Genomic DNA, 24,663 nt, shown 5'->3' with positions numbered 1-24,663 from the left:
TCCATTCTCTTGACAGATAACCAATCGTATATCAATATTGATACTGGTTTGCAAAAAGGAATTGGGGGTTTCATTTCCACAGAATCTGTGTATTTAGAAAATGAGGGGCCACATTATCTCGAGCACCCTTCATGATCTTACAACCGACACAATGTGTGCTCTAAAACATCTGACCACTTTTTGTGTGTTGTTTGGATCCAAATTTAACATTTTGCTTTTGTCTCTGTAATGATCCCTAATGATCTTAACTCACAGAACAACAGAAACAGTAATTCAGCATGACACAATTAACATAATTATGCCATTAAATACAACTGCAAAGGGTTAGATCTTATGGCATAATTAAATGCAACCCTTCCTTTTTGTGCACAGATTTCAGGCAAGCCAATTTTATTTATATAGCACATTTGTACATTTGTACAGCTGTAATTAAAAAAAGTAAAGGAAACAAAGGAAAAGTACATTGCAGTGGCATGAAGGTAGTTAAAAAGTTTGAGCGCAAATAATTAAAGAGGATAAGAGTAGATAATTAAAATGATTTAGTGATTATATGAATAATAAAAGGATTTTAATAAAAAAAAAAGGAAAGTCGGAGTGCAACATTGAATAATATCGTTTGGATAGCTCTCTAAAAGGCCACTCTAAACAAATTTATATATTTTTTTTATCTTAACTGAAAGCACCTTGGCTTCTACTTTTGTCTGGGAGTGTTTTTTGAAGATTTATGAAATATAAAAAATTACTTGGGGAATGTGCTCGACTTTCTTAGTATTAGTGAGGATGGGCGCTGTAGCATTCTGGATCAAGTGGATATGTCTGATCGACTTATTATCCAGACCTGTGAAGACACTTATAGTAGTAATTTCTGAGAAAGATAGGAAAAAATAATTATATTTTTTTGAGATCCTACTAAGAAATCAATCCTTTTGTTATGCTAATGTATTTCAGATGACAAAAGAATGACTTTATCACCGTTTTAAAGAGCCGCAGGTCTTCAAGTTTAAGTCTATCACTACTCACAAATTTAGGGGCTAATTGGTGGTTTCTAGCTGTATTAACTGAAGCTGTTTGCTGACTTTTAAACACACCTTCATTGGTCAAAAATATATTACTGTATTCAGCTTAAATCGGTTCATAGTCACCTGGTAACATAGTGATATAAAGCTGTGAGGCGTCAAAATTGATATGCTAATTTATGCTGTTTATTATTATCTAAGTTAGTAAGAGCATATCGAATTGGATGTGCCCAATAGACAGCTAGCACACCCTGTATGTGAATGTTGTGGTCTGTGATGTCAAGTTACCTGCTGACACAAAAAAAATCCCTGTCTGTTAAGCAGGAATTAAACAATTTGAGTGCTGTACTAGAAAGTAGGGCAACCTCTGTGCTGTGGTGAGAACGTAGACCTGACTGTTATGCCAAAGCAGCCCCTCGTTGTAAGGAAGGTGTTTAACTGTTGAATCACAGCTTTGTTTTTTGTATTTTTTTCTTCATGATCTTATTGATGAAAGGTAGATTTGAGCGGGGCATGTAATTTTGCAGTAGCAGCTTGCCCAATTTTCCTTTTTTCCAACTGTGGTTTGATAATTAAAGACCTTCTGGAAAATACAACCAAGGAAACATGGTTATATTTGTTAAATCAGACATTATAGAAGGCAAAGCTTTTTTTTAAGGAAAGCTGTAGTTATAACCTTGAAACTGCACAAAACAAGTTTAGTTGATGTATGATTTTAAGTTTCAAGTATGCTGTTGTGTATTCTTTGTAATTTATAATTTTTTGAATTTTGAGTTACAAAATATAACATTTTTTTTTTTACATAGATCACTGTTTATAGATACCTTTTTCAATAATATATAATAGAAAAGTAAACCAAAATGTAATAATACTGATTTTTTAAATCAGGATATTCAATTTTGCTTTTTTGGTTTAACTTCTAATCTGTATTCACAGACATTTTCATTTAAAGCCAAGAAATAATTTTCAAGAGATAAGTGTTTTTTTTAAAGCAGAACAAAACAATAAGAAATAACAGTTTACTAACACTGTAACAACACAAATAGTCCAAGCATTGGACTCAATTTGGTAAGCTTTTATAATTGCCTTTAAAGCTGCAGGAGAAGGTTTCTGATGTTTTTCTTAAAATAAAGTTAGTTGTCTTAGAGAAATCAATGTGGATAGTTTCAGCAGTAGAGTACTCCATAACGGGGGTGGACATGAAAATGTTTGGTTTCTAACTCCTGGTTGTACACGGAACACTGAAAAAGAGAAATCTCTGAGAGCAAAATCTGTGCCAGGAATGTCTCAGTGACAGGTACAGGGATCAGTATGGCAGAAACATATCAAAGATACCTTTATAGATTAAAGTGTCCTACTGCTCAAGTCTGCAGATGAATAACAATGGCTTGGTCACAAAAGAATATAAAATAAAGTGGTGATAAAGAGATTATCCAACATATGCAGAGGTGGCAGATTGATTCATATGAAATATCAAAGTACTCTAATGCATACAGGAAGGACAGGATGTTTTATTATACTGAAGTTAATTCTGATTCAGTTTTGAAGGAAAAAAAATAGTTTTACTTAAACATCTTTAAAACATTTTCAGTATGTGTCTTTAATGAAAGCTTATTGTCTATTTCTACGCCAAGGTACTTCTATGTGTCCTCATACTCTATTAGCGAACCTGTCATTGTTTCATTGAAAGGAAAAAACTTCTAAAACTATCGTCTGATAAACAAAAAGTATGACCTTCGTCTTAACAGCTTTTAGGAGTAGTCTTAGGTGAAGTAAGTAAAGAATAAAAAAAAGTTAAACTCAAGCACTGAAGTACAGCAATAACATGGCACTAAACTATAGCGCTATCAGCCTAAACGTATACAAGCATCAGTGTTATTTTTGCTGACACCTTTTACATAGATTGAAAACCGAGTTGGGCCTAAAATGGAACCATCTGACCTTTTATAATGTTTAGGTAATCTGATGAGAGATTAGTGATCTCTCACTTTACTCATAGTGAGACATCACTGAGTTCATACAATATCTCCAACTAACTGGATATCCAACTTACAGCATTATCTGATAAACCAATATTTGACCACTTTAGACAAAGGATACTATGTCAGCACTGTCAAACATCTTTCAGGTAATTCAAAATAGCAGTACAGTAGTTATTAGCACCCAAAGCTTCAATAATGTCGTTTCTGAGTCTTGTTGTAGCTGTAACTGTACTATTTCCTAAAACCAGACTAGTGACATGAAAAGATCTTGGCCACAACTATTTGGTAAGTTGATCAAGTAACCAGTTTTTCAAACATTTTGGCTAAAATGTAAAGTCTTAAAAAGCTATTTTGCACAATAGGATCTGTACCTTATGATAGGGGAAGAAAAAACATATCTGAGCTTTTGTTCAGCTATAATGCTGTGAAAAGTAAAACAAATATATATAGAAAAAATTAGACAGTCCTAGGCAAAAAAAAGGTCTTTAAACAGACAAATATTCTTCTGGTTAAGATTAAATAAATTATGAAAATGCATGTTTTAAAAAAAAAAAAAACTTCATAATTCTTTTTTGGATATTAACAGCATAACTTTCCATGGCTTTAAAGTTCTACTAACTGTCCTGGGAAAACATTTTTCTTGCATTTCAAGGAGATTGGATTAGGGAGATTAGACGCTACATTAGCATTTTAAGTGTTTTAAGTCTCACCTCCATCTTTAAAAAACTAAATATACAAGAAACAAATATACAATTATTTGTAAAAAGAAAAAAATAAATAAAATAAACATAGTTTATTATGTATTAATGTTATATTTTGATAAAGAATTGGTTTTCAGGTTTCAGAGTTTATATAAATATAAATTCAAAATCTATTTTTTTTCTCTGTTCGTACTCATAATAATCTTGAATTGATCACTACTAAAAGTCTGTCCTTAAGCTTAGAATTTTGTTAATCAGATTTATAGGTTTTTCACTAGAGGCAACTAGACTTTTTTGTGAAGCTGGAATAAAATGCATCTATAGGCCTGTATAAGATTTATGGCGTTAGTAGCGACACTGTGGTGCAAGATATCCTACGGAAATCCCTCCTGATTCAATTTGCTCCTTCTTTTGTTCAAATGAGGGGATTCCTTTGTTCGCAAGAAGGGTAGATTTTCCCTTTAACACTTCAGCTTGGCCAAAACAGGACTTTGCTATCCAATATGTGACTAACAATGAAACTTCAATGCTGATTCATTCCATTTTCAATCTTTTCACCTCTTCCCTCCATCCATCTCCCCTATGTTTCAGCTTAAGTGTAAATTCTGGGTTCGGTTGTGTGCCTCACCTTATTAAATCAAAGCAGACAGGCAGCATGTTTCTAAAACGACAGCATGGTCAGCTGACTGTAAGTAACTTACTTCTGATGCACGACTACGTACAATCGACAAACGAGTCCATTAGAGTAAATTATAAATGTTTAGAGTCCTTTAAAATTAGATCTCCTCTGTTTTCATTTTGTTCCGAAATGTATTTTCTCCTCCCACCCTGTTTTTTTTTCTTGTCCTCCTTCAATCTCTTCTTGTCTGTCCCCCATGGCTTATGTCTGTCTCTTCACGTGTTTGGCTTAAACCCCTTGCTGTCTTCTTTACTTCTTCTTTACTCTTTTTCTCTGTCCTAGTTCTCAGGGTCTCCAGGATAAAGCTTTGTCTAATTACCATGCTGGGGTTTAATTGGAACAGTGCACACAAACAGATTGACATGCTACCCCGTACATGCAAACACACTCTACTCTCTTTCCCCACAGATAGACACACATCAGATCCATTAAATGCATGCATTACACACCAAGCAACTTACATGCTCCAGTTATACAAATACACACAGCTTACTATGAGGTTAGAGCCTGTGGAATTTGTCCAGGTTGTATTGCAGCCACTGTGTATCTGGCTCTTCTGTGGAGCTAAGGCACGTTGGCTACAGTCACAGTTGATTTTGGCCTAGTTAGACCATGAGCTGCCTGTAGCAGCTCCCAGTATAGAGCTAGCTGTGTCATCTAAGAATGGGCAACAACAGTTGCACATCGAAGGCAAAATGTTGGGCGGGCATGTAAATACAACAGTGGCTTTGGAATATTGTTAGAATCCTAGAAAAGCAGGTTCATTTATCTTTGGTATTTTAAAATGCTGAGTCTTTTTATTGGACTTTAATCTATTTCAAGGACTGCCACTTTGAGAACTGAACACTGTGTTGTTGGTCATAAACTGAACGTTAGAAAAAGCTTGATAGGAGAGAAAGAAGTTTTGCTTTCTTTGTATCATTCTTTCATGACACGTAAAAGATGAAACAAGATGAGGAGAAAGGCAGGTGACTAGCATCTTTTCTTCACAGAAATGCCCTTTTGTTTAGGTGTCTTACTGTAGCTCTTATTTCTTTAAGATTCTATAACTGTATTTATAAATGTTATGTAAGTACAATTTTATTTTTTCCTGAAGTTAAAATATTGAGAACAGCTTTCTTCTTTTCTTTCTTATTCCCCTCTGCATTTTAGTCCTTCCCAGCCATACATGTGGCACACCCGGTCTTATTCCGAATGGAATTATTCATGGCTCAAGGTACAACATGGGAGACAAGATCCGATACAGCTGTGAGTCAGGTTTCGTGCTCGAAGGTCACAGTATCCTCACATGCATCGTATCACCTGGTAGTGGAGCACAGTGGGACTTCCCTTCACCGTTTTGTCGAGGTAGGCTTTCTTTTTTTATTATTTCTTCCTTCCTTCAAAAAATATCATGCTGTTGCTGATGTATGACGGAGAGAAAACAACTGACTTCTGCTATTCTGGTTAAGCAAACATTTTTAGTTGGAACTGATTCCTAGATGCATCTTTAGTTTTAAAATTAAAGTAAAACTTTGGGTGAGGTGTAATAATAAGGTAAATGGTGAAGGTCATAAGAAATTAAGGACCTTAATATGAGGTCATGAGCTGACATATAAGAAGCACCAGTGTATTGATGTTCTTTAAAACTCATAAAGGTCTGACTCCAATTACTCTACAATACTCTGCAGTATGAACTGGATGGAGCCCAAAATCCCCAAGCAAAGACCCCTAATAATAATCTTTTAGTCCACCAGAAGGAGCGTATATGTGAAAGTTATCACTGTGAGAGAGAGGCAATATTAATATTATGTAGTTCAGGTTAAGACTTGTCATATATTTATATTGTTTATATTTATTACGTTATTTCTAAGAGACAGATAGATGCTATACTTTAATCATGTGCATATGGCTCAGTTATACTCACATTAAATTATATATCTGTCTGTCTGTCCTTCTATCTATATATATTTAAAGATCCCTGTGAATATTTGCAGATATTTATTGGTCCTTTAACATGCAGTACAATAGAAAGAAAAGAGGAAAGAATAAAGAAGTTTTAACAATACAACACATGGGTGAAAAACCTAAGATGTTTAAACTATACACACAGTTTAATCTGTTATTACGGAGAACATACCACATAAAATTTAAATTTAAAAATTCACACTTCAAAACAAGCTGACCTGAGAACATCTTACAAAATATTATGTAAAAGAAAAAAATAGAAAAAAACGAGTGCATAAAGTGTATTGCCAAGCTATGATTTTCTAGGCTTATTTCTATGTCCATGTTTTTCTTCTTTTACCAGCGGAAGGAGCATGTGGCGGTACGTTACGAGGCACAGCAGGTTATATTACCAGCCCCGGATACCCATCAGAGTATGACAACAACCTGGATTGCACATGGTCAATCCTGGCCGAACCTGGGGACACTATCGCTCTTGTTTTCACTGACTTCCTTTTAGAAGACAAATATGACTTTCTGGAAATCAGTGGGACAGAAGCACCGACCATATGGTAAGATTCTTGCAATAGACAAAATTGCATTACTCGGTGAACAAAAATGTGTTATTAAGGACACAGGTGTCTTAGGGGCAACCAACAAGACAAGCTAAGCACACTGCAAGATTTGTACACAGATAGGGAATAATATGTACACAAGAAGCAGTTACATTTAGAAAAGCTGGTTACTTGAATATCCCAATGCATGTTTTGTTTATAATCAAGAAATGAGAGACAATATAACCACTTTATTGGCTTTTTATGTATTAAAAAAAGCATAGTCCAAACTCATAGCAGGAAAAAGGCCTTTCCAATGGAGTTGAAACATTGACTCAGAATAATCATGATGAACTGATTATTGAAATAATAATCAACTAATTAATTATTATTAGAGCTTTTTTTAATTTCAGAATATAAAAACTAAAATGTACAAATTGCTGGATGAACAACCCACTCAGAGGGTAATTAAGCCAAAACTACACAAAAGTAATGTAATTTTTGCATTTAAATTAATCTGATATGCTGTGAAAAAGCCATGACCAGGCCTAAGCTTGGTAAGACTGGACTCCAAGCTTTCCAAGGATGACAAAGTTGTGGAACTCAAGAAAAAAAAATAAATAAATAAAATAAAAAATTAGAAAACATATGACCATTTGAATGTTGTCACAGAAACTTGAGGAGAAAACTGGTTTCAAAGTTTCCTTATTATCACCCCGGAAACCAGCTGTGTGGTAAGAAATGCTGTTGTTAGAATAAATAGTTTTATTTAGTTTTCTGCAACACCTTATGCACCTTATGTTAAGATTATCTACAGCACTGCAGGAAAATATTTGTGTGCGCATTTAACAGACAAACATCTTTCATCAAAAAACGACAACATCACATTTATACACACAGGAAAAACAAAGCAAAAAACACATTTTAAAACTCTTAACATTTACATTCTTTAAAAATGCAAATAAATTAAGTTATTTTTAAGTATTTATACATTTTAATGTGTCTGCAGATTGCATCATGGTTACAACTTGTTTGGAAATTAAGATTTTGATCCCTTGGTATGCCTGTTTTTTTTTTTGTGTTCTTTTTGTTTTTAGTACTGTAGAACAATGGAATAAAGTGTTTCATGGGCCATTTTAAAATACAAATAAATCCACCCACTATTCCGGCTTTCAGCAATTAATTACTAAGTAGGTAGGGACAATAAAACAGCAAATATAGGGTTGGTGTCATCAACTTCATCTTGCAGGTTTGGATCAAAGCAAAAGCAGTATTTTTTTTTTCTCAGAATTGGGTGGATTTATTGCTTTTCTTCGTTCAGGCTATGCTGACTTGTTCCTACTTTACATATGGAGCATCACAAATGTAATTAAATATGCTCTGTTCAGAACTCTTCAGGTGGCATTATTTTAACTCTACTTAGTTCACTCATCTGAGTATCAGAGGAAAATGATCATGGTTGTGATGTTTACCTGCTCCAAAAGGACTCAATTGACCTGGATCAGCATTGAATGGTAACAGTAGCACTCTAAACAGTCCTTCACATAAGGACACTTTGCAAGCTTTGTAAGAATTAGCACATCCAGCAGGGAAGATTGAAGCTACAAAAACAGCAGTGTCATACTTTAGATGAAAGGTGAAATCTGAGGTGATGGTAACCATTTTGGGGCCCTTACCACAAATACTGTGTGGTGCCCCTACCTGGAATTACTAATAATACAGTATATGCAGTACTCAAGTTGAGGGGGGATGGTCTCCCCCTTCTTAACAAAATTTTAAAAATCTGAAATGACCATCCCCTGTGACATTTTATAACAGAATGTGTAAAATTTCTACTATATATTAACAGTAATAGGAATAATATTGCCCTTTCAACATTTAGCGGGCTGATGGCTTACAAGTAGCCTGAGCAAATAAGATAAAATCCAAGAAGTGCCCTGCCATGACTATGAAGCTGATCCCAGTGAGAAATTGGTCCCTAACTATGTAGGAGAAGTGATAGCCATGTATCTATATACTATAAGGTGTCTTGGTCAAGGTCTATGACCGACGTACCTGACATGTAACAACCATACCATGCATATTGCTTTAGATTAATAGACCATATTAATTAGGCTATGTATGCTCCCAAAAAGTAAATAAATACATTCCACCATCCCCCTTCTTTGTTTTTTATAACTACACTACTGAGTATATGTGAAGTTAAATGGCAAATGGTAAAAAGCTTCTTTTTTTTTCTAACAGCAAATTTCTGATTTTTATTGTCTGTTGCTATATTATATAATATTTACCAAGAGGATGTGAATAGTAGCCTACTTTGCATATCTCTCCATCAGTGCTGTCGCTAAAGTATTAAAATGTTTTCCTTCCCTTTAAAATAAAGAAAAAAGACATTTCAGGAACATTAAAGCAGGAGAATAGAATACAGTATTGCAGCATACTGAAATATTGTGTATCCATTCAGCTATTTAGATATGTTTCAGTAGCGTAATGTCATGATGATTTTACCTTTTGACCACCATATTGAGTACCTACCGGTCTGTGGGATTTGACCAGAATGAATAATTCTCATTTACTACTTACGGCTGCGGCTAGATTTGAGGTGGATATCTCAGCTGTCTTAAATATCCTGTTCCCCTTCATAACATGGGACAAAATAACTCACCTGCAAATACCTGATGGCCTTTCCCTCTCATCATGGACAACAAGTCCTGTGGATGCAAAGAAATTTACCAAAGATACCTGAGGGGATTATTTCAGCTCAACTCAACTCAACTCAACTGTACAGGTCATTTGAGCAGATTATAAAACACAATTATCACCAAAACACAGGACAAACTCAAAGATTAAAAAAACCAGTAGAGCAAAAAAAAAGTCGAAGTCTCACTCAAAGGCCTGAGAGAAAAAGTGGGTCTTTAAAAGGGTTTTAAAAGAGCTGAGTGTAGGGGCCTGTCTGATAGAAAGGGGGAGGGCATTCCACAGTTTGGGAGCTGCCACAGAGAATGCTCGGTCCCCTCTGAGCTTCCGCTTTGCTCTAGGTGCTTTTAGAAGGAGCTGATCAGCTGATCTAAGGGACCTAGCGGGGCAGTAATTCTGTAGTAGCTCAGAGAGGTATGGTGGAGCTAGGCCATTTATTGACTTATAAGAAAATAAAAGAATTTTGAAATGAATTCTAAAATGGACAGGGAGCCAATGAAGTGAGGCCAGGATTGGTGTTATGTGTTCCCTCTTCTTTGTCCCAGTTAAAAGTCGTGCTGCAGCGTTCTGTACGCGCTGCAAGCGAGAGAGGGAAGACTGGCTGACTCCTGTATACAGAGCATTACAGTAGTCCAGCCGCGATGTAATAAAGGCGTGGACCACTGTTTCCAAGTCTCGGTGGGTTAAAAAGGGTTTGATCTTTGCCAGCCGTCTTAGGTGAAAGAAGCTTGACTTAACCACTGCACTGATTTGCTCCTCCAGCTTAAAATCATCATCCATTTTAAAACCTAAGTTGGTGACTACTGGCTTTCTGTAATTTGTCAAGTGCCCCAGATCAACACCTGGCGGCTGACGGGAGGCACCTGGACCAAAGACAATAATCTCGGTTTTGTCATCATTTAACTTCAAAAAATTATGTGACATCCAAGCTTTGATTTCATGAAGACAGTTGTGAAGGGAAGACAAAGACAGGGCCCCATTCTGATTTACCGGAATGTATACTTGTAGGTCATCAGCATAGCAATGAAAGGAAATGCCATACTTCCTCAGGATGGAACCCAGTGGGAGTAGATAGAGGGAGAAGAGCAGTGGCCCCAGTATTGACCCTTGTGGGACTCCATATTGTAGAGAAGCAGAGGAGGACTGAGAGCAGCCAAAGTCAACACAGAATGTTCTGTCTGCTAAATAAGACCGGAGCCATTCCAGTGCTGAGCCGCGGATGCCCACAAGGTGCTGAAGCCTAGCTAGTAAAATGTCATGGTCCACCGTATCAAAAGCAGCGGAAAGATCAAGCAAGACTAAAACCACATTGTCACCACAGTCAGATGCGAGTAAAATGTCATTAAAAACTTTCAATAAAGCTGACTCAGTGCTATGAAGAACTCTGAAACCAGATTGAAAAACCTCCCATGAATTATGTTCATCTAAAAAGGCCTTTAATTGATTAAACACTATTTTCTCCAAGATTTTGGATAAAAATGGCAACTTGGATATGGGGCGGAAGTTTGCCAACACCTTTTGGTCCAGTCCATGCTTCTTGACAAGGGGCTGCACTATTGCATGTTTAAATGCTATAGGGACCACACCGGTAGAGAGACTAGAATTAATAATATCCAGGACCGTTGGTCCTATGCAGGGGAGAACTTCCTTGAAAAGTTTGGGGGGAAGTGGATCACAAGGTGAGCCAGAGGGTTTAATACTGTTTGCTACTTTCTCCAGTAAAGGGAGAGTCACGGGATCAAACTGATGGAAAACAGCAGAGCACTCCAGTAGCGGCCAAGTGTCTGGCCCAAGATTGAAGGAAGGACAGGGGTCAGAAGCAGAAGAGTGTGTGATCAAGGCTATTGAAAGAATCAGATTAATTTACCAGCAAGTCCTTCACACTACTTATTTCACTTATCATTGGCAATAACTCCTATTCCTGTGATTTTGCTCCCTATTTCCCTATCCAGCTATCAATTTAGTTCATAACACTAGTTATCTATATATTATATTCATCTATTAGTAACATTCTGCTTATAATGGTATTCATCTCTATACTTATTCAATAGAAACCCATGTCCTGTATTTATGGAACCATTATTTATCCTGCACTTGCTGCTATTGCACTTCTGGTTAGACCTAAACTGCATTTTGTGCCTTGTATCTGTACCTGTACCTGTGTAATGACAATAAAGTTGAATCTAATCTAATCTAATATATTTGCCAAAGTCATTTAGGGGAACTTCATTAAGAACATACAAAACAATCAAAGCAATATTTTAGTTGGCTTCAAACACATGCCTAATGAAACCATCTGATACATGCATCACATTGTATCTAGAAAGATAATTTGAAATAAATTAATTGAAGGAGTAAGACACAAACACATCAATCATCATTTTTAAATTCAAAATGTTAATATTTTTACTGAATCGTATCCATGTGAAGTTAGTGTAATTAAAATCGAAGAGTCTTCTATCAAAACCAACCTTGTACTTACTGTATATCTGATATCAACAGCCTACATAGATAATATAGAATCTCCCAAAATACATTTCAATAAATCATTAAGTAATAACTGTAATCCCATTTTAGGTATTCCTTTTTTCCCCTTTAGTAGTGAAACAACTTCTATCTATCTATCTATCTATCTATCTATCTATCTATCTATCTATCTATCTATCTATCTATCTATCTATCTATCTATCTATCTATCTATCTATCTATCTATCTATCTATCTATCTATCTATCTATCTATCTATCTATCTATCGATCTATCGATCTATCTATCGATCTATCGATCGATAGATCGATAGATCGATAGATCTATCGATCGATAGATCTATCTATCGATCTATCGATCTATCTATCGATCTCTATGAAAAAAAACTATCTATGAAAACTGTGAATGACTGGCTGCTATGTCTTGCTGCTAAATTAATCTATTCCCATGTTATCAAAAGAGGGTAGATTATTCAAGATAGCAGAAATACTTTTTGTTTCCCCCAACCCCCGGGAAATGTTTGGAAATAAAGCAAATACTATGTAATCTGAAGGAGTTTTTGCCTATCATGACAGGAGTAAACCCTGTGAAGGACTTGCTTTTAAAAATGTAGTGAGAAAAGGATATTTCAGACTATTGAGATATGCAGTTTCCTCTACATAATTTTGGCAAATAATAAGGAAATGTGTCCAAATAAACAAATAAACAAAACTTATTGCCCATGATATGGAATAAATGCCATGATGAACCTTGCTGGAATCACTTGGACTTTTTGGGAGGCATTCTTGGTTTTCACCATTTCCTGTTACAGGAAAAACATTTCTAAGAGAAGAAAAGGACAACAGACTTGATAAAAGAATAGGGACAGGTTTCTTGGACCAAGTATTTTTAAAAACATGAATGCAGAATCATTACTTATAAGAGGTTTTCTATTTTTGTGCTCACTAATAGTGATTGGCATATCCAGCCTTTTAAATAATTACTTGCTTAAAAAGCTGCATTTTTATGTTTCATATCAGGCTTGAAAACTTGATTATAACTTTCTATGCTGGTTTTATTTTAAAGCTTAGGTTTTCCAAGATACACTATATTGCCAAAAGTATTTGCTCACCTGCCTTGACTCACATATGAGCTTAAGTGACATCCCGTTCCTAATCCATAGGGTTCAATATGACGTCGGTCCACCCTTTGCAGCTAGAACAGCTTCAACTCTTCTGGGAAGGCTGTCCACAAGGTTTAGGAGTGTGTTTATGGGAATTTTTGACCATTCTTCCAGAAGCGCATTTGTGAGGTCGCACACTGATGTTGGACGAGAAGGCCTGGCTCTCAGTCTCCGCTCTAATTCATCCCAAAGGTGTTCTATCGGGTTGAGGTCAGGACTCTGTGCAGGCCAGTCAAGTTCATCCACACCAGACTCTGTCATCCATGTCTTTATGGACCTTGCTTTGTGCACTGGTGCACAGTCATGTTGGAAGAGGAAGGGGCCAGCTCCAAACTGTTCCCACAAAGTTGGGAGCATGGAATTGTCCAAAATGTCTTGGTATGCTGAAGCATTCAGAGTTCCTTTCACTGGAACTAAGGGGCCAAGCCCAGCTCCTGAAAAACAACCTCACACCATAATCCCCCCTCCACCAAACTTTACACTTGGCACAATGCAGTCAGACAAGTACCGTTCTCCTGGCAACCGCCAAACCCAGACCCGTCCATCAGATTGCCAGATGGAGAAGCGCGATTCGTCACTCCAGAGAACGCGTCTCCACTGCTCTAGAGTCCAGTGGCGGCGTGCTTTACACCACCGCATCCGACGCTTTGCATTGCACTTGGTGATGTATGGCTTGGATGCAGCTGCTCGACCATGGAAACCCATTCCATGAAGCTCTCTGCGCACTGTTCTTGAGCTAATCTGAAGGCCACATGAAGTTTGGAGGTCTGTAGTGATTGACTCTGCAGAAAGTTGGCGACCTCTTCGCACTATGCGCGTCAGCATCCGCTGACCCCGCTCCGTCAGTTTACGTGGCCTACCTCTTCGTGGCTGAGTTGCTGTCGTTCCCAAACACTTCCATTTTCTTATAATACAGCTGACAGTTGACTGTGGAATATTTAGGAGCGAGGAAATTTCACGACTGGATTTGTTGCACAGGTGGCATCCTATCACAGTTCCACGCTGGAATTCACTGAGCTCCTGAGAGCGACCCATTCTTTCACAAATGTTTGTAAAAACAGTCTGCATGCCTAGGTGCTTGAATTTATACACCTGTGGCCATGGAAGTGATTGGAACACCTGATTCCAATAATTTGGATGGGTGAGCAAATACTTTTGGCAATATAGTGTAGTATTCAAGTGATGTAAAAATGCAGAAATTAAAATATTTTTTTTTAGTCAATCAATTCATAACAAATCCTAACACTATTTTTTTTTACTGGAATCTAAATCAACTGCATCAACACATGTTTTAAATTACGATTGTGTCCCTCCATGAAAACAGAATGCATATGGCAACAAGGAAATATACAATAAAAAACAGCAGTAAAATTAAACAAAAGGAAATTAAAATAAAATAACTGTGCATTAAGCACTGGCACTAACAGAGCAGCACACATACACTGTATTCTCTTGATACAATTGTGTTTTTGCGTGTGCATGTTTGATGTGTGTCATGCCTTAAGTGGACTTCTGAAAGGGTGAGCTGTTGATAGTTTGAGCAGAGTTTGACAGATCATAAACACTCAGCTACTCCAACACAAAGCCTAGCTCTGACAGTGTAATATTAAGGGTCTCCTGTCAACCCACCCACTGCAATCCAGGGAGAAGATGTGACCTTTAACAGCTAGACTACAATCAACACTGATTTACCTTTGCATTTATCTCATTCAGTCAAAAGGATTAAAACCCTATAATCAATTTATTGCTCCTATTTTAGAAGTCATTACTGTGCTGTGTATAACTTTGCATTAAAGAAAAAAATTATTTAATCCATAGGTGTATATAAATAATAGGATATGTTAATTTAAAATTACAGCAACATCATCCACTGAGAAGTTTGTGGGCACATTGTAACAAAGTGTGGTATGTTTTTTTCAGAGATCACAGTAAAGGTTGAAAGACATTTCATTGAATGATGCGGTCATGCCATTTCAAAACCTGACATGACCACTCTGAAGGCTTCTTCCTGTTTACGTGGGGCTTCTTTTGACTGGATGTCCCAAATGCAATTTCCTGTTTCATGTTCCTGTCTGGAATCTGGCAGAGTTGATGTGATGCTTTAGCTGTCACATACGTATACCCACAAAAATGTGACCAGACTAAGACTCACACACAACATGAAACCAAGAGTCTCTGATGGATGGGCATTTGGACTTCGTCTCTAAACATAAGCTTAAATAATATTTTTTTTAAAGCCATTGTTTAAAACTGACTCTATGCTTGTGAAATTTTGACCCTAGATCCGGATATTTTTTGTGCTCAAATAAGGAAACTAGAAAGGATTTTAACATATCTAGTAACTTAGATCCCATTTTAACATGTTTGACTGGTTATCTTGCTCAGATTAACTTTTAACCATGACCTTTACTTTTAGCTCAAGTTTAACTCAAATTAGCCCAAGATGTCTGTACCCTGTTTCAGAAAGAACTGCCTACCCTAAGTAGAAAAGAAATACTCTGAGTAGTTCTACCCTTCTCTTCCTTATACTCAGAATTTTGAGTTTCAGAACAGGTAATATCAACTGAGTACAGTAACTAAATTCACAAGTCAAGAAGCTCTTATCAATGGAAAGCAGATAACAACTTAACATATGAGCACACATGCAGGTCCAATGTTACCTGCTCGCTTTGCAGTTGTTCAGTGGACCAATCTCCATCTAGCATTTGATTACTTTCAAAATCTCAAACAAAACAAAAAAAATCCATGAAAAACACAAAGTGCAGTTAATGTAATGAAAAGGATTAGAATTTGTAATGGAGTTGAATGTACAAGTACTTCATGTAAATTGTACACTGCAAAAAACATCTAGAAATAAGTAAAAAATGTCTTAAATTAAGTGTATTTACCCTTAATTTGAGCAGGTAAAAAGGATGATCTGCCAATGGAATGAGTGTTTTTACTCCTAAAATAAGATAATTAGATAATATACACTTGAAATAAGACAAAGCAATTGTTTTTTTCTTATTTTAAATGTAAATCGTCTTGTTCAATTGGCAAAGTGTCTCACTTACCTCCTCAATTCAAGAAGAAATGCACTTAATTTGAGCAAAAGCGACTTATTTAGATTTCCATTTTTTGCAGTGTAGTGGAGTAAAAGTAGTAAGTATCAAACGTAAATCTACTTAAGTACAGAAACTTAAGTACTTGTACTTTGTTACATCTCACCACTGTTAATAACATAAAAATGCTTCCACATGAATCTCATTAAAATCCAATGTCTTTATTAAAGCTAATTCTAAGAAAGAGATAGTCCTTTGGGGAGATAAACATCCAATATTGCTGTCTGATCGAAGATATCTTTAGAGAATGTACACATATTTTCATACAAAAAGAGCTTTCTAGAGAACCATATTGGAATTGAATACTAGTTTGTGTAAACTTTAGTGTGCCATAAACAGTTTCAATTATATTAAATGAAGTTACCGACAAACACAGTTGTTGCTAGTGAAAATGCTGAGTTGCTAGTAAGTTTGGAAAACTACTGGTCACAGTTAACCTGGCAATAGCCAGATTGATATATGTAGAACTGAGTTGAGTTCTACGTTATCAATCTGGGGTCACTGCCATTCAGTCTGTCCGTGAAAATGAGAGATGTTTAGTGATATACTTTGAACTGATTTGGTGATGTGCAAGCTAGTACACACCTTCCATAATACACTTTCAGCCAATTGTAGCTACACAATATGATTTGTCTGTAGCTTCTTGAGTGTTTCACAACTAGCGAGTAAGCTGATAAATCAGACCTTTGACAGAAAAACACAGACATCTTTCCCATCTACAAATGCACAAAGTACTTCTCTTTGCCCCTTTATTAAATGAAAAATTGTCGCTATTTTAGCTAAAACCGAGTCAATTGCGAATCGACAGGTGAGTCCCCCAGCGTAGCCATGTTTGTTATGCCCCAGCAAGGCCCTTCTGACTGTCGTCATTCCAACATGTCCCACCTCAAAAAACACTGCTGGCATATCATTGGTCCGACCCGCTGGTGGTTTGGAGATGATGTATTAGCGCAAGTCTTTCAAGGTGGATTTGTTGTAAGACTGAAAACTCAGATCTTGTGATAATCCAACTTGCAGCGCAAGGTTATCCCACAGTGGCTGGTACTGCATGATTTCCTCACAACCCTGTCCTCTCTGACCAGTTTTTAATAACCTTCAGGATTACTTTAACAGAGTTCTCCTCCACCAAAAGAAGGTTTCACTTTAGCAGATCATTATCAATAGGGCAGTTATAAATTTTAAAGAATCAGTTTCACTTTCTCTCCCCTCTCTCTCCTCCACTTTCTCTCTCTGTACTGCTGCAGAGGGCAAAAGTCTAGTTTATTCCCCTTCACAGGTTGATGATTTTGTTTATGGGGTTAATCTTCTCTGCATACTGCCTTAGACAACGCAGCCCCTTTAAAAAACTTTAAAAATAAGAGCTGGCTACCTGGTTTAATGCAGAGCTAAGCACCCTAGCAAAATGCTAGGGAACTGGAGAGAAAATCGTGCTCCACAGGCCTACAGGAATCCTACCTAGTCTGGAAAAATAGTTTACTGCTGTATAAAGGGACCCATTGTAAAGCAAGAGCAGCATATTTCTTCTATTTAATAAAGGAGAATAAGAATAATTCTAGATATCTTTTTAATGCAGTTGCCAACCTCACCCAGAGCCATAGCTTTGTTGAAACATCCATCCCACCTGCTCCTAGCAGTAATGATTTTTTGGGATTCTTTATAAATAAGATTGATCTTCTTAAAAATAAGATCATTAGCACTCCTCTAACTACAATTGTTTTGTCTCTGGAAGGTGAGCCAGTATTTGAGGTAGCCATAGAATCTGAACTGGGCTTAGACAGCTTTGGTCCAGTTGAACTTTTAGAGTTAGCAAAACTATTGTCTTCATCTAAGCCTTCCACTTCTATGTTAGATCCATTTCCAACCAGGTTATTGAAGGAAGTATTCCCTTTGATCTTTTACTTCATTTTAGATGTGATTAATCTATCCCATTTACAGGGATATGTAACAAAGGCTTTAAGGGTGCTATAATTTAAACTTTACTTTAGAAACTGTCTCTTGACCCAGATAATTAGGTCAATTATAGACCTATATCCAACCTTCATATCTTATCTAAAATCTGGCATCTCGTTCTTTCGATCATGATCCAAAGCTCATGACCATAGATGAGGGTAGGAATGTAGGAAAGGAGCAACTTTTCATCTACAGTTATCCTTGTATCTTCTCTGTCAATCCAACATCAAAGGCAGGTTTTGTCTTTCTCATAATTGAGAAGCAATTTTGTGAACTCTGCAGATGGTAGGTCTGTGCAAGCTTCAGGTTTAACAAGTTTCTTCATTGACTGAATGCTAAGAAAGTGAGCAGTAGCAGCTTAGAACAGAAAAACAGAGCAGCACAAGGTTCAGTGCATGTTTCGAATAACATGACGCTCAGTTGAGGTGGTGCTCCTCTTAAAAGCCCTGAGTAACTGCAAAAGAGGTCATAGCAGGGCTTGCTCTTGTTTTTACTACTTCTGTATTACTGTTAATAGAAGGGCAAAAGGACATTTCTTTCCAAGGTCATGGCTTATATCAGTTCTGTGTCCATAAGGAGCATACGAAATAAACTAAACTAAATAACTAAACTGTGTCATATAATATTGCTTAGTAACAATGAACCCTAACTTGACAATTACTATTGTGAGTTTCATTACAGTATGCATACTATACGACAAGAGCTATCATCTATACTAAATTCAGAGCTTAGAAATGGTTCTAAAACCACTAACCTCATCCATCGGCTGGGCCTTTCACACCAGTTCCAGCCAAGCTTTGCAAAATAAAATAGGATTAGACATTTTCACTCCCTGTCATGCATCTTGTCTATTTTACCATTTGTTCTCCCCCCTTGTTCCTCTGTTACATCTCATTTCACTGCTCCCTTTAGATCCTTAGCTTTCTCATCCTCTCCTGCTGTTTCCCCTTTAGTTCTCCTCTTTTTATCTGCTCTCCTCCTTTGTCCTATTACAGTCCTCTTTGACTCTTGTCTTCATTTTGCAACACTTGTACTGTTATTACATTTACATTTTAAATTATGTTTACTGCCTTTGTGTGTGTGTGTCTTTTCATGTCTAAGCGTGGGCATATTATGAGATTAAAGGTAACTTCTTATCCCAGTTTGCTTAAAACACTTGAAATAAAAAAACACCTATATGTTGTCAATAATGACCTCTAACTTTTTGACTTGCATACACTCATTTATTTTTATAGTGCTATGTTCTGTCATTATAAGATGTGAGCATCTACAGGGACTGGCAATAAGTGCAGCGATGGAACAAGGCTGCAGTAAAATATAGCCAGGAGCTAAAGCCAGTTGGGAGGTTACGTGCAGAGAAAATGGCCCCCCAATGGTACAAAATTATGTGTTTTTCATGGGGCTTATGTATCAACAGACAACTGGTAGCCTTATGATGGAGGTTTCGTTCCGTTTGCAGAAATGTTTACTTTCCTTACTTTTGTTCTAAGTTTATTTTTGTTGTGAGTGGTTCTCTCAGTTTTTTGATTTCCCGCTATGGGCCTGATGTACTAAAGGTTTTTATGTATACAAATACTGTATATGTAAAATTGACAATATGCACAATTAGATCTAATATGACATAGATCTATAACTCTGTATGAAAATATCTTTGCCTCATCAATCAAAGTACTAGGGCGTAACCTCAAACAATGCAATTTTTTTAACTGCTTGATTAACGTGGGGTTGACTTAGAGCCAGAGGCAAATAGAACCTAAGTCGTATCTCCTTTGGAAAAAAACGTTCCAACACTACATTTTCTTCCATTTGATGGACCATTTCAGTGCAACATTGTTAGAGAGATGTCGCATGATGTTTGTTTTTTTGTGTGTGTGTTGGGTGTCCAGGAGTCCCAGATTCATGTACTTGTCCGTGCACACTTTCAACTACAGTCATTGGTTCAAAATAAAATGGAATAAAATAAAATAGCTGCAACAAGTTTCTTTTGGAAAAGATTAATCTAACCCTAACGAGTATGAACTCTTTTTCCACTGGGGAGAGGACATTTATCTGTGTTAATCTGTGGTAAAATGCATTATTATATTATCATCGCTGTTCAGACATTTGTTCTGAAAGACCATACATTGTTGCAGGTACTCTTGCCAGCCCATTTTTGTTTAACTTTTTCATGCTCATTATGCATTAGAAATAAAAATCACTGGTGAGAATAAAAGTTTAGTCAACTGTTTTATCAGAATCAGAATCATTGTTCAGTGTCACGGGCGGGTCTTGGCCTTGTTGATAAGGCCGATAGCAGATGGGAAAAACTGTTTTTGTGACGGGAGGTTCTGGTCCTGATGGACCGCAGCCTCCTGCCAGAGGGTAGTGACTGAAATAGTCTGTGACTGGGGTGCGAGGGATCAGCCACAATCTTCCCTGCACGCCTCAGAGTCCTGGAGGCGTGCAGCTCCTGGAGAGATGGGAGGTTGCAGCCAATCACCTTCTCTGCAGACCGGATGACATGCTGCAGGCTGCTCTTGTCCTTAGCGGTGGCTCCAGCGTACCAGATGGTGATGGAGGAAGTGAGGATGGACTCAATGATGGAGGAGTAGAACTGCACCATCATTGTCCTGGGCAGGTTGAATTTCTTCAGCTGCCGCAGGAAGTACATCCTCTGCTGGGCTTTCTTGGTGAGGGAGTCGATGTTCAGCTCCCACTTTAGGTCCTGAGAGATGATAGTTCCCAGGAAGCGGAAAGACTCCACAGTGTCAATGGTGGAGTCACAGAGGGTGATGGGGGTAGCTGGGGCTGTGCTCTTTCTGAAGTCCACAACCAACTCTATGGTTATCCACTTGTTAAATGTATTTAACATGCTTGTTTGTTTTGTAGATATCTTCTGCTAAACCATCTTCCTTTTCCTTTTCTTTCTTTTTTCTAAACTAGTAAGTTTTATATCTTATTTCATTTAATTATGTTAAATAGGCAAAAGAAAGTAGAAGTTTCCCATTCTTTAAAAGAAGAAAAAACATGCCTCCAGGCTGCCTGGAAAAAATTATGTGAGGGCAGTCTTTGAGTGACATTTCATGAATTGAAATAAAAACTGGTTGTGATAGCTGGAATGATCCATATGCCAAAAGCATTTTGACTGTGTTTCTTCTCCAAGTGAACCCAAGGGAATAGGTCGTGATTATTATTTTTTTTCACATGAATAGGGAAGGTCCAAAAATTGTTTAGATAGTGATCATAACTGCATTCCTGTGCATAGTGCATTTGTGAATGAAGCTGCCATTAGGAGGTGAAAATAGATTCCCCCTGCTCTCCCAAACTACAGACTGGACACAGTTCTTTGTGTATCAGGTAGGTCGGTGAATCTTGAGTTACAAAGAACTGCTGCTAAGGAATGATTTGTTATCTGGCTCTGTGCTGTAAGTGGTGCTGAGTCATTTACTCACTCACAGCATTTATCAGGGTGTGATTTGTTCATTAACAAGTCTGTGGCTTACCTAAGTATCTTAAGATAATTGGGATAGGGGAAGTGTGTGTATGTTTCCATGAGGTTTGAGTTGGCGTTAGCAGTTAGTTTACAGGAATACATGTGATTGTGTGAGTCAAAGAATGTTGAGGTTCCACTACCAACCAACACAAATCGCTTACGCTCACCTTCAATGAACTGAGACAGGAATTAATCAGTGAATGAAGTGATTCATGCAGTTCATTCAATCAAGATCTTAGTTAATTTAAATGAAACATTTAAGAATAAGAAAAAAAAATCTGCTGCTACATTTTTTCTTCTGAGGGTCTCAGATAGCTCTTTTGAAGTCAAGATGCTGCGTTGGGGGTCTCCATGTATTAATCAGCAGAAGTGTTTCATAATTCAATAAAAAAAAAATTAAAAAGGATGTTTTCATTGGATTTTACTCTTTATTTATCTAGCAATTCTTCATGACTATAAATATGAATTGACGCAAGATGTATGTCAGATATGCATCCACACCTGCGTGTTTGTGTGTACAGTACGGTCATGTATAGGCCTAACCAAGTTAGCATGAATTGGATACTTCCTGCAAGGATTTACATTTAAATTTGATGCATTTGCAAGGGTGGAGTACTTTTAATTCTAAAAGACATCTACTTACAAACTCACTTAAAATTTTAATTTTTATATTACCTTTTTGTCCATTGTCCTTTATTGTCCTTTTTTGCAATCACTTTCCTGCTCCTAACCTCGACTTCTTTCCCATTTTCTTTGGTTTCGGCAGAGTAGCATTAGTAATGTCATGCCTCATTTAGGTTACGTATTTTTGCCTCCTCTTTTATCATTTTTGACCTCTGTTCACAGCTACTAAGTAACTACTCTCCACCGTGTAAGCAGTTACTTTGCCCCTCACCTCCTCTTACAAGTTTTTCATCCGTCTGTCTCTTTTTCTCTGTCTATATTTTTTCACTCTTAGATTTGACATGTTCTGTGTCTCTTGACAGATAAAACCTACTGTAGAATTTCTTTCAAGCTTGTCCTTCATGTCTTTGCTCTCCTGTCCATCCTCACTGCTCCCTGAATCCCGCTGAGTAGTCTGTTTCATTTTCATTCAATGAGTCTCTCTTCATTGTTTCTTTAATCAGTCTTATTTTCTCTTCAGCGCACATCTGCTCTTTTTTCCTCTGTCTACAGCATTTTTAGTTTGGTGTCATCCCTTCGTTATTTTCCTGTCTGTCTTTTCTTTTTAACCTCCTATGTCAAATGTCTGGCCTAAATAATGGAAATAAAGTACTATATTCTAGGACATTTTGTTTTCCCCCTACATTGTTTTTTTTCATCTTGCTGATCTTCTCCCATAATGACTTTCATTATTTCATTTTGCAAAGTTACATCATCCATCAACATGTCACAATCTAGTCTCCCCATTTTCTCCTTGCCCTTTCGGTATCTCCATTTTATTTACAGTAGCATTTGAATTACTCCCTCATTAGTTCCAATGCCGAACATGGTAATTATGTGAAAGACATAATTTACTTGGATCAAAGTGGTGAGTGCACGAGGGTGTAACTATTTAGTCATACCTACATATAGCTAATTCACAAATGTTAACTTTCCTGAATATCAAGAAATGTGAAATGACATAATATATAATAAACATTGATATCTTAGGTTTATTAAGCTTGAGAATTTTTTTTTTTGAAATATTCTTTGAAAAGTATCTAAAATTATTTCAAAATATAACTGATTTGTAAAAAGAATAGCAAAATAACATTGCTAGGTTTTTTGAATTTGTTGAATGAAGCCAGTATATAAGGAGGACATGTATACATGTATAGGGATCTTATGTAGATCCCAAACATTTAATAGTTTAATGAAATGTTAATCTTAAAGCAGAAGACAAAAGCCTTTAATGTATTCTTTATGACAAACAGTTTTGGAAATTAACATGTCAGACAGTCAAATGAAAAGCAAATTTTAAGGGTTTTGGACAAAATCAGAGCACTGTTTTTGGCATAAGCCATCTTTTGTAGTGAAGTTTATCCAAACAGCAGCTTCTATCGTGCTGAGGGGAAAGGTTAGATAAGCTAATCACGAAGGCCAGCTCTGTGCTAGGCTGCATGCTGAACATAGTGCAGATGGTGGGAAACAGAAGGAATCTAGCCAAATAACATCACTGTTGGACAATTTCCTCCACCCCATGCATGAACCTTTTTCAGAACTGGACAGCTCCGTCCCTGAAAGACTGCATCTCCCCAAGCATATTCCGTAAAGATTTTTAAACACCCTTTTCAATTTCACATGTATTTAATTTGAGTTGCCATTTTTAACAACTGTTCAAAATTTTTTTTTCCTGTTGTATTTTTATATCTAGCTGCTGACAAGTTTAATCTTTCCCAATGTGGGACAATAAGGGATTATTTCAAGTGTTAACAAGCAAAACAAAACAAAATCTATGGGCATCCTGTGACACATAAAAGTCAGGAATGTACAGAGATTTAGAGGTTTCTCTAATGTAACAGAAAATTAAAACCCATAAAACTTAAGTATATGGAATTTTGCAATGGTTCAAAACTTCTCAGATGCCGGAAAACTGCCTGCTAACCTAATCTTTATCTAACAAAGCATTAAAACACCTACTGATATATTAATACGGAGAGACCTACTTTCAGTGTTTTTTTTACCATGTAACAGAGATGTCACTAGGTGTTAGGAAGGGGATTGGTTAGCCCCCAGGAAATGCACAGTATGTGAACAAATATAATGGGTGGCACAACATGTCTAAAAGAAATCTTACTTGTGTAAATGTATAATTTTGTGTTTACTGGTGTTCTCATTAATTATTATTTTTTTATTACTTGGGTGCTATAAAACACTTAAGTGTGACAGAAATGTAACAGAAATAAAAAAAAAAAATAAATCAGAAAGAAAGCAAACACATTCATACCTACTGCA

The 24,663-nt window shown here is 36.7% G+C and overlaps 1 protein-coding gene across 1 annotated transcript in view; it reads left to right on the top strand.

Annotated features, from left to right (window-relative positions):
• LOC119797587 (CUB and sushi domain-containing protein 1-like) overlaps positions 1 to 24,663 on the top strand; it is a 404,138-nt gene that overhangs the window by 94,643 nt on the left and 284,832 nt on the right. The window contains exons 2-3 of the mRNA XM_038306729.1: positions 5,531 to 5,725; positions 6,669 to 6,876. Coding sequence (XP_038162657.1) covers positions 5,531 to 5,725; positions 6,669 to 6,876 — 403 coding nt within the window. The remainder of the gene's footprint in view (positions 1 to 5,530; positions 5,726 to 6,668; positions 6,877 to 24,663) is intronic.

The sequence above is a fragment of the Cyprinodon tularosa genome, unplaced genomic scaffold (assembly GCF_016077235.1).
Source record: "Cyprinodon tularosa strain WSP-4 unplaced genomic scaffold, ASM1607723v1 ctg59, whole genome shotgun sequence".
Taxonomy (NCBI): domain Eukaryota; kingdom Metazoa; phylum Chordata; class Actinopteri; order Cyprinodontiformes; family Cyprinodontidae; genus Cyprinodon; species Cyprinodon tularosa.
The sequence above is the reverse complement of the archived record's forward strand: the minus strand, read 5'-3'. Positions and strand labels throughout refer to the sequence as shown.